The following is an 11,154-nucleotide window of genomic DNA, read 5'->3' as shown; positions in this document are numbered from 1 at the left end:
AATGCTTTTAGCTTGCTTTACCTAAGAGATTAGTTGCTAAAAGAGTTAAAATTGCTATTGGACTTGTTCTCCATGTTTGCTTTAGTAACATTCAACCTAAGAGATTAGATGCTTGAGTTGCTTTACCAAAAGAACATTCATCTAGAGATAGAGCTTGTTTAGCTTAGTGTCTAGGCATAAGGAAAGTGTTTGATTGATACCTTGCCACCCTTAGATTGGATCTACATCACCCGAGATCAAATGCCTAGCCCCATGAGTCCTCTTGCTTCAAATTGAGAAAGAAAGATCATTACTTTATTGCATTAGCTTATTAGTTCTTAGTTCATACCATCTTTAAAACCGGATCGCATTTAGATTAAGCATGAACTTGCATTCCCTTTGCTTTAGAATCACTTAGAACTGGTTCGACAATCTTTTATACTACATTGATTTGATCTTGGACCCTTGAAAAATCCTGCATCAGTTAATGCATGTCATATTGTCATTTACTACCTTTGACTTTACTAGTTAATTCAAAATGTTGACGCGGGTAAGAGAACATAAACAAAAAAATGTAGTAGATTAGTGGAGGATTAACGATATCTTGGAAAGACTAAAAGTGTATTAAAAATGTGTAATAGCTTATATTCTTCTTAGATTTTTTCTTCTTAGAAAAACATTCATATTTGTTTAGTAACAATTTTAACATTAATTGAAGCATAAGTGTACTATTCAAATATATGCGGAAAAGACATCTGGAAAAAACCTTACTAATTTTAACATTCACCTTTGTAATGTTTCAAAATAACATTTTTTTGTTATAAATCAAGTGATGAATGTCCATAATCGGCCGGTCCATAACCGGCCCATAACCGGCCCAAACCCTAGAAGAAATAGACATAGCCGAAACCCTAGAGAGAGGAGAGAGAGGCGGCCGCATGCCTTAGAAGAGAGAGAGAGGCGACCACAAGCTTTAGAGAAAAGAAAACCCTATTTCCTTTTCCTTATATATGTAATCTTTCCATTTATGTATTTAGTAGTTATCCTAAATCTAGTTGGATTAGGATTTGTACTTTTTTCTTTTATCTCTATCTTGTAAACCTTATATAAGGGATGTTTTATTCATTAATGAAATATATAGAATTCTCATTCTTTTACAACACGTTATCAACACGATTGTTCTCTGCAATCTAAGCTAAAATCGGCAATCCCTTAAACCTAACCTAGCCGGCGACTTTAACCTAATCCCGACGAACCCTAATTCGTCCTAGCTCGCGTTCCAGCTCGTCAGCAACCGATCAGCAGGTGTTCCTGATCCTAGACGACCTCAGCTTCTGTTTGCATCACAGCCAGCTCGTGTTCCCGATCAACCAGCTCGCAATCCCGATCAGCCACTTGCAAACCCGATAGGAAGCATACGCGTCCCGTCCCGTTCAGCTTGCATCCGACGACATCCAGCTCGCGTCCGTCCGTGTGCAGCTCGAGGTTCATCCGTTCTCTTTGGTGGTCCGGTTTCAACCCTACAAACAAAGGTATACCGATTAATCTAAGAACATAATGATCAAACCCTAAAACCCTAATCCATTATTATGGAAATCCAATGTTCTTGATAAACCCTAAAAATTGTTATAACCTAAAACTGATCATCTTATAATCACTAGAATGAAATCGATTCCATTAGAACATGTTGATTGATTGTTCTGATCTGAATTATTAAAACCCTAAATCTTGGAATCGAAAACCCTAAAACCCTAAAGCTTGAAATCGATTTTAAATTGTTCTTGCTTGATTAAATGATTGATGATCTTTGTTTTAAGATTAATAGATTGATTGAATCTCGAAACTAAAATCTTAAGGCCTTGAAACCCTTAACCTCATGTTGATAAAATCGCCCACTCAAATGTTTAAAACCCTAAATCTTGTTTTAAATTCCTAAAAGCCTTAAAACATTGATCTCATATTGCTAAAATCGAATTCTAGTATTGCTTAAATCAAAACTCTAATTTTCATAATAAGAAACCGATTGATTAGGGTTGTTTGCATAAACATATAAAACTGAATATGAATTGCATTCGTCTTGTTTTAAAATATCGACCAGCATGACATATAGATCGTATAAACTTGAATAGTTTGCATCATAGAATTGTATGGCCGTGCGGCTTAATATAGAATCTATGATTGATCGCACCATGGTCGTTTTAGATTGTTTGAAAACATGATTGTATAAGACTTGCTTGTGGCCGAGATTATTGATTGTCTTGCGGACACATGATCACATTGTGAAACCCTAAATTTCGAATGATAATGTGATTCAGATGTCGAAAATCTCAAACCTAGACTATGCTGCCCTTAATCTCTCCGGAGACAACTATTTGCAGTGGGCACTTGACACAAAGATTAACTTGAGGTCAAAGGAACTCGGTGATGCTATCATCGAGGGCAACAATGAGACTGATAAGAATCGGTACAGGGCTATAAGTATTATACGCCATCATCTCATTGAGGGTCTGAAAGATCAGTACCTCACCATGGAGAATCCACTAGACCTTTGGACCGCTTTACAGCGACGATATGATCACCAGAAAACAATGCTATTACCAAAGGCTAAACATGAGTGGAAGAATCTCAGATTCATGGATTATAAGTCTGTGGATGAATACAATTCAATATTGTTTAAGATAGTCTCAATGATGAGACTTTGTGGTGAGGAAGTAACCGAGAAAGAGTTGCTTGATAAAAAATTCTCCACGTTCCATTCGACGAACGTGTTGCTGCAACAGCAGTATAGAGAGAGAGAGAGAGAGAGGCTTCACCTCATACACTGATCTGATCTCGTGCCTACTCCTGGCCGAGACTAATAATGAACTCCTGATGAAAAACAGTGAGATGAGACCCATCGGAACAGCAGCATTACCAGAAGCCAATGAGGCTAAAAAGAAAGACCCCAAAGAGTACAACCACGTCCATGATGATAAGAGATCACACGGAAAAGGCCGTAGTAGATACAAAGGACGTGGCCGTGACAACTACTCATATGGCCGGCAAGGAAACCACAATAACTGTGGTCGTGGTTCCAGCTATGGCCGTGGCCGAGGCAGTTATGGCCGTGGCCGAGGCAGTTATGGCCGTGGTCGAGGCGGCATATCTAAACCGTCTAACTCGACCAAATCAGCTTGTCACAGATACGGGATGAGTAACCATTGGGCCAAGAATTGTAGAACCCCTAAACATCTATGTGAGCTCTATCAAGAGAGCCTTAAGAACAAGAACCCGGAAGCCCATATGGTTCATGATACCGGGTATGATGCTGATGATGATTCTGACCTTAAAAAGGACGACCTCTTGGATTTTGAGACTTCTGATTGTCTTATTGTTTTATGAAATGCTTTGAGTTCATTGCTATTATATCTTGCCTAATTTTGCTTGATAATGTGAACGATTTTATTGATAAAGAAATTACCTAAAGGGCATTATAGTACGGGTATAGTAGCCTAGTAAGAAATCTATGGCCAAGGCATTGCCTAAAGGGCATTATATACACCCAAGAATGTATGACCCATTGAGTTATAATAAAATGGTTTTCAAATAGAAACAATGGGCAAAAGGAAACAAATTATGTAATCTAACTTGTAAGAAAAGAAAGAAAACGCCTAAGACCCTTTTAAGAAAGTGGTCAAGATTATACATATGTAATATACTGATCAAAACTATGCTATAGATCAGTATGATAAGAGGCAAGAGCCGTGGTGATCATACCAATATATCCCACGAAAATTATACACTTTATGGCAAGACCGGATTAGCCATCCTAGTCTAAACTTGATGCAAAGATTGATATTGAGAAGGCACAAAGAGTTATCCCATAAGATCTCACGTTGTGAAACATGTACACAAAGGGAAACTCATTGGGCTTTATTGTCCTACATCACGAAATTATAGTATGTTCATGAAGGAGAGAGAGGATAAACTTGTGATACATGATCAATACTACAAATTCGTGAACAAATTCGTGAACCATGGTCTATGACCATGATATAAACGGCTTGGCCGTGCAATCCATTACCTATAAGGATCGGACATCCATCCTAAAGCTTAGGGACATCATGGATTTACATGTATATAAAGTGAAAATATATCAGGCCATATAAGTGAGCATAGATATTCTCATCTCAGATTGAATACGGGTCATAAACCAGACATACACCATCTTAAGAGACTTTGAATAAACCACTGCAGACATATGTGCCGTCTAAGATGGAACCTCAGAAGAGGATTGGGAATGATATCTTGCATATTACCATTATCTTATCCATTCATCCATGTGCATTTTGATCATATAGACTAGGATTTAGCCATGTTTAGGTTACATTTTGCATACATGAGTCTCTATCAGGTGTTGGAGTGCCACATGGAGTTCTTGGGGCTATTTGGATGCATTTGGAGCTCAAAGGAGGTGAAATATGTGATCATTGGACGAGCAGAGCAGGGGAGCGAGGTTCCGCAGCGACGTCATGAGGTCGCTCCAAAGCACCTCTCAGAGCGACCTAGCTGGAGCGACCCCGTGAAGTCGCTCGCCATATTCACCCCGTGAAGCGACTTGCCCAGAGTGACGCGCCGAGGTCGCTCGCATCTCACACCCCTCTCGGAGCGACCTCCCAAAGCGACACCCTGAGGTCGCTCGCGTCTCTATGGCGAGACGACACGAAGCGAAGCCCGGAGCGACCTCTCAGAGCGACCCACTGAGGTCGCTCCCGAAGGCCAGAGCGACCTCTCGGAGCGACATGCCGAGGTCGCTCCGCGTCTATTGTTGGGTCGATTTTCTATTTTACTTAAGGGCCTTTTGGTCATTTCATTATGCACGTTTTACATTTTCTAAACCTATGTTTTAATACTCTGTAAGCCACCAGGAGGAGACTATCTTTGGATCTATTGAGAAATACACAAAAACTCTCTTGAGAAGTTCATCTTTTGGATTTTGATTGTTATGTTCTTGTGTTATTGTTGATTTTTTATCTCTTTCTCTACATGGTTAATCTGAAATCCAATATGAGTTTAAGAGGAATCATGAAGATTAGTGAGTAATCACCTTTTGAATTCATGGGTTAGGGAGATCAAGGGTGATTAAGTTAGTTCTAGGATGTTTTAGTGTAGATCATTCTTGTTCCTTGCTAGTAGAGTATTCATAATGCATCTTCTGAGTTGGCCACTCAAAAGTTGATCAATAGACATTTCCCACCCAAAAAGTGTTTGATGAAATGCCTGAGACAACTCTCCTCGGCTTTTAGTATGCTTTGCCAAAGACATTTGTTGTTAAAGGTGCTAAGATAGCTAATAGACTTGTTAGTAATGATTGATTTCATATTATTCAACCAAAGACATTTGATGTTTGAGATATGTTAGCAAATGAGCATTCATCTAGACATAGAGCTTGCTTAGAATTGTGTCTAGGCTTAAGGTCGATAGTTTGATTGATCATTTGTCATCCTTAGTTCGAAACTTAATCACCCAAGGTCTAATCCGTATGCCCATGAGTTCTCTTTTCCCTTAGTCAAGAAAGTATCATTCTGTTATTGCATTTTAGTTTTAGTCATAGCTTAAAACTCATCTAAATCATTGGTTGCACTTAGATTAAGTGAGTACTTGCATTCTCATTGCTTTGATATCCCTCAGAACTGGTTCGACAATCACTATACTACAACATTTGTCTTAGGAACCTTGAAAACTCCTAACATCAAATTGGCGCCGTTGCCAAATTCTGAGTAGATTTGAACATTGAGATTTAGTCACTTGCTTGAGACTAAGTCATTTTAATTTTGTTTTGTTACTGATTCTTTTTCTTCACTACCTTTAACTTTCAGGTGTATGAACTTGAGGAGCAGGGGTCCATCAAACCTAGTTCCAATAGTAGCAGACATCAGAGCTTTAGAGAGGGAGTGTGCTACAGCTAGAAGAGAAGAAGAACAACAAGCCCACTTGCAGAGATTGGATATTGATATGGCAGATCCACCGCAAGGGGCAGAACACCAACCGCGGGCAGCTCGACCCATTGGCACTTACGACCGCCCCAACATACATGGTCATAGATTGGGAATCCGAGCACCAGCTGTAGCAGCCAACAACTTCGAGATCAAATCAGGACTCCTCAACGTGATTGAGAACAACAAGTATCATGGCTTGGCTCTAGAGGATCCATTTGATCACTTGGACAGGTTTGACAGCTACTGTGGGTTGTCAAAAACCAATGGTGTGTCCGAAGATGCTTTAAAGCTCAAGCTATTCCCTTTCTCTTTGGGGGATAAGGCACGTCAGAGGGAGAAGTCTCTACCAGCAACTCTATCACCACTTGGGATGACTGCAAGAGAGCATTCTTGGAGAAATTCTTCTCATCCTCAAGAACTGCTAAGCTGAGAAATGAGATCTCCAGTTTCCAACAGAAGAACTTGGAAGGATTCAGTGAAGCCTGGGAGAGATTCAAGGGCTACCAAGCTCAATGCCCACACCATGGTTTCTCTAAGGAGAGCTTGTTGAGCACATTCTACCATGGTGCTCTTCCTAAGTACATGGCCAGACTGGATACAGCTAGCAATGGGTTCTTCTTGGGGAGAACTGAGGAAGATGCAGAGGAGCTGGTTGACAACATGGTAAAGAGTGATGCAGTCTACAGTGGAGACCACGACAGAAGCAGTCGAACAGATGATAAGCAAACGAGTAAGGAGTTGAAAGCTCTACAGGATAAGATAGACATCCTACTTGCTGATAAAGCCACACAAGAGCAGCTGCACTTTGTTGCTAACCCAAGCCAAGATACAACACCTGTTGTCCATGAGGTTGAGGGTTTGGAAGGTCAGGAAGAGCTGTGTTTCATCAACAACAATGGTAGCTGGTACAAAAAAGAGCCCAACTTTCAGTACAAAAACTACCAACAGAAATCCTATCCCAACAACCAACAGAGTGGTTATCCGCCTCGAAACAACCAGCAAGGCAGCTATCAACCTCAGCAAAACCCCTCATCTGGTTCCTCTGCTCCTCAAGAGAGCAGCACTGACACCCTCCTGAAACAGATCTTGGAGTCTCAGACTAGAAGTGAGAAGCATGTTGGTTATGAGTTGAAAAACCTTCATTCCAAGATTGATGGGAGCTACAATGAGCTCAACAACAAGTTCTCACATCTTGCTTCTACAGTCAAGAATTTAGAGAATCACTTTGCTTCCATGAACACTCACCAGACTCGCCAGCAAGGATCTCTACCTGGAAAATCTGACCAAAACCCCAAGGAGGCCAAAGCTATCACCCTTAGGAGTGGTAAGCAGTTACCTCCTGCAACCCTCACCAGGGATGCTGAGAAACTAGGTGAGGAGGTGGCCATCAACTTAGATGATGAAGCGGTGATTGTTGATGAGAAAATCAATGATGAAATCTTGGAGAAGATTGTGGAAGCCAAGGGTAAAGGAAAGGTTGGGGAAGAGAAGAAAACAGTGAAGGATGGTGAAGTTCTTGCTCCAGCAAGTGAGAATTCTTTTGTTCCTCCTCCCTATGAACCCAAACTACCATTCCCTGGTAGATTCAAGAGGCAGCTGCTAGAGAAGTACAAGGCTTTGTTTGACAAGCAGATGAGTGAAGCTCAGGTTGCAATGCCCATCATCGATGCTTTCATGGTTATTCCTCAATACAACAAGTTCCTGAAAGATGTTGTAGCTGCAAAGAAGAAGGAAATGGAAAGCATGATGATTCTTACCCATGAGTGCAGTGCCATCATCCAAAGGCTTGATGTTCCAGAGAAGTTAGAGGATCCAGGATGCTTCACACTACCTTGTGCTCTTGGACCTATGGTATTTGAGAAATGTCTCTGCGATTTGGGAGCTAGTGTCAGCGTGATGCCTTTGTCTGTTGCAAAGAGGCTTGGATTCACTCAGTACAAGAAGTGTAAACTCTCTCTGGTGTTAGCTGATCGTTCAGTGAAGTACCATGTGGGCATCTTAGAGAACCTACCTGTGAAGATTGGAAAATATGAGATACCTACAGATTTTGTGGTGCTTGAGATGGGTGAGGAGGCCCAAGACCCATTGATTCTTGGAAGGCCATTCTTAGCTACAGCAGGAGCAATTGTTAAGGTGAAAGAGGGCACGATTGATCTCCATTTGGGTAAAGGGCATGTTCTCCACTTTGACATCAAGGAGAACATGAAGAAACCAACTGTGTTCGGGCAAGCCTTCTACATTGAAGAGATGGACACTCTTGCTGATGAGCACCTTGAAGAGTTACCACCTGAGGACGACGAGGAGGGAGCATCTCCCTCTACTCATTCTCCATAGAAGGTAACCCACTACTTTCCCTTGTATATACCATTTCGTTTTTGCATATTAGTTTTCTCTTTTTGGGTATCTCTCTCTGCTTGACAACACAGAGACTGTGTCATTTGAGTTTGGGGGAGGTACCAAGTATTTGATCACGTTTGCTTTGATGATTTGAGTCTCATGCATTGCATTATACATATATATTTGCATAAAAAAAAAAAAAAATTCATTTAGTTTGCATCATTGGCATTTCTAGGAGAGTCTAGAGCATATAGGTTGAATTTACTTGAATTGGGAGCAATGATTTTAAATGCCTTGTAAAGAACACTACGTTGCACCTGAGTAGCTTTTGCACATCTCAAAAAGACTTGTATGTTTCGAGCCTTGAAAACTCTTCCTGAAACTTGTTGATTGCTGAAACTCAGTCTTTGAAGCCAACTACAACCTTATTTGAACTAAACGAACTTAATGCTTCTTGCTCATGGTCCCTTGTGTACTGAGTCATGGCTATACACACCTGAGTTGTCACATCCTTTATGCCAATCTTATTCTGACAAACTCTAGTGGTAGACCACTCCCAAAACCTTTCCCTCCTTTTAAGCTTTCATTGTTTGATGAGTGACGCCTTCTTCGGAAAGTCTTACATGTGCATAATGTTGAGAGTATCGGGAACGACAATGCTTGATCTTCATTCTTGCTAGATTGGGCACTCTATTGTCTAGCTATAGGTGGGGGTGAGAGTTGTGATTATGATTTGGGAGCAATGAAAAAGGAAAAGAAATAACTCTTTGTGTTTAAGTGAATTGTCTTACTGGGATAAGTAGAAAAACCTATAGCTCAAGTTATGAAAAGTCTTGGCCCCCATTTAAAAAAAAAAAATATGAAAAGAAAAGAAAAAGAAAGAAAAAGGGGGCTAGCAAAGTTGTTAGGAGATAAATAATGTTTTGAGGTTGTGAAAAATCTCTTGTAGATTTCAAAGAGAAGGAGTTAATGTTCTTAGGATCTTTTGGTGAGAGATGTGAGTTGGGTTTGCATTTGGGAATGATTGTGTAATTGTATGTTTGGGAAAATGGTAGAACAATGGATATTGAGCATTGTATGCATGAGTTGATCCATTTCTTAGATATATTATGTGCAATGTCAAGGCTACTTGTTTCGAGAGTAAACCACCTTAAAGATTTTATGTTTCGAACCTCTTGAATCACTTGAATAAAAGCCTTCCCTCACTCAACCAAATGACTTGGACCAACTGACCATTTACAAGAATTCACCTGATGTTTTGTGCTTAATGAATGTGAGAGTTGGTTGATTTGAATGTGTGGATGCTTGATGATGAGTGTAAGGGCAAAAAGAGTTGAGATAGGTCTAGAGAAGCTAGAGTGTAATAAGAGAGTGTGCTCATGCTGGATTAGATGTTGAATCGAGTACTAGTTGTGTTTCTTTTGGCTATGAGCTCCCACCTTCAAACCTCTCTCCCTATGAGTTCTAGAAAGTTCACTTGTGGACAAGTAAAAGAACAAGTTTGGGGGAGTTGATATCTTGCATATTTCCATTATCTTATTCATTCACCCATGTGCATTTTGATCATATAGACTAGGATTTAGCTATGTTTAGGTTACATTTTGCATACATGAGTCTCTATCAGGTGTTGGAGTGCCACATGGAGTTCTTGGAGCTATTTGGATGCATTTGGAGCTCAAAGGAGGTGAAATATGTGATCATTGGACGAGCAGAGCAGGGGAACGAGGTTCCGCAGCGACGTCATGAGGTCGCTCCAAAGCACCTCTCAGAGCGACCTAGCTGGAGCGACCCCGTGAAGTCGCTCGCCATATTCACCCCGTGAAGCGACTTGCCCAGAGCGACGCGCCGAGGTTGCTCGCATCTCACACCCCTCTCGGAGCGACCTCCCAAAGCGACACCCCGAGGTCGCTCGCGTCTCTATGGCGAGACGACACGAAGCGAAGCCCGGAGCGACCTCTCAGAGCGACCCACTGAGGTCGCTCCCGAAGGCCAGAGCGACCTCTCGGAGCGACATGCCGAGGTCGCTCCGCGTCTATTGTCGCTCCGCGTCTATTGTTGGGTCGATTTACTATTTTACTTAAGGGCCTTTTGGTCATTTCATTATGCACGTTTTACATTTTCTAAACCTATGTTTTAATACTCTGTAAGCCACTAGGAGGAGACTATCTTTGGATCTATTGAGAAATACACAAAAACTCTCTTGAGAAGTTCATCTCTTGGATTTTGATTGTTATGTTCTTGTGTTATTGTTGATTTCTTATCTCTTTCTCTACATGATTAATCTGAAATCCAATATGGGTTTAAGAGGAATCATGGAGATTAGTGAGTAATCACCTTTTGAATTCATGGGTTAGGGAGATCAAGGGTGATTAGGTTAGTTCTAGGATGTTTTAGTGTAGATCATTCTTGTTCCTTGCTAGTAGAGTATTCATAATGCATCTTCAGAGTTGGTCACTCAAAAGTTGATCAATAGACATTTCCCACCCAAAAGGTGTTTGATGAAATGCCTGAGACAACTCTCCTAGACTTTTAGTATACTTTGCCAAAGACATTTGTTGTTAAAGGTGCTAAGATAGCTAATAGACTTGTTAGTAATGATTGATTTCATATTATTCAACCAAAGACATTTGATGTTTGAGATATGTTAGCAAATGAGCATTCATCTAGACATAGAGCTTGCTTAGAATTGTGTCTAGGCTTAAGGTCGATAGTTTGATTGATCATTTGTCATCCTTAGTTCGAAACTTGATCACCCAAGGTCTAATCCCTATGCCCATGAGTTCTCTTTTCCCTTAGTCAAGAAAGTATCATTCTGTTATTGCTTTTTAGTTTTAGTCATAGCTTAAAACTCATCTAAATC

General features: G+C 40.7%; 1 protein-coding gene and 1 non-coding gene across 2 annotated transcripts; one reads left to right on the top strand and one right to left on the bottom strand.

Annotated features, from left to right (window-relative positions):
- The first annotated feature begins 2,294 nt into the window (after positions 1-2,294).
- On the top strand, positions 2,295-3,360 carry LOC106394293. Its single transcript, XM_048759875.1, has 2 exons — positions 2,295-2,761; positions 2,862-3,360. The coding sequence occupies exons 1-2, from the start codon at positions 2,295-2,297 to the stop codon at positions 3,358-3,360; spliced, it is 966 nt and encodes a 321-aa protein (XP_048615832.1).
- Positions 3,361-6,380: 3,020 nt separating this feature from the next.
- On the bottom strand, positions 6,381-6,487 carry LOC125589325. The gene has a single exon (XR_007325513.1). It is a non-coding gene; the product is annotated as a small nucleolar RNA R71 (small nucleolar RNA).
- Between the last annotated feature and the right edge of the window lie 4,667 nt (positions 6,488-11,154).

Source organism: Brassica napus, chromosome C6 (genome assembly GCF_020379485.1).
Source record: "Brassica napus cultivar Da-Ae chromosome C6, Da-Ae, whole genome shotgun sequence".
In the NCBI taxonomy this organism is placed as follows: domain Eukaryota; kingdom Viridiplantae; phylum Streptophyta; class Magnoliopsida; order Brassicales; family Brassicaceae; genus Brassica; species Brassica napus.
The sequence above is the reverse complement of the archived record's forward strand: the minus strand, read 5'-3'. Positions and strand labels throughout refer to the sequence as shown.

Bases quoted from the DNA above. Each gene is read 5' to 3' on its own strand.
- LOC106394293 (XM_048759875.1), top strand. From the start codon at position 2,295: ATGTCGAAAATCTCAAACCTAGACTATGCTGCCCTTAATCTCTCCGGA. The intron at 2,762-2,861 runs GTATAGAGAGAG...GATGAAAAACAG, and splicing joins AACGTGTTGCTGCAACAGCA to TGAGATGAGACCCATCGGAA.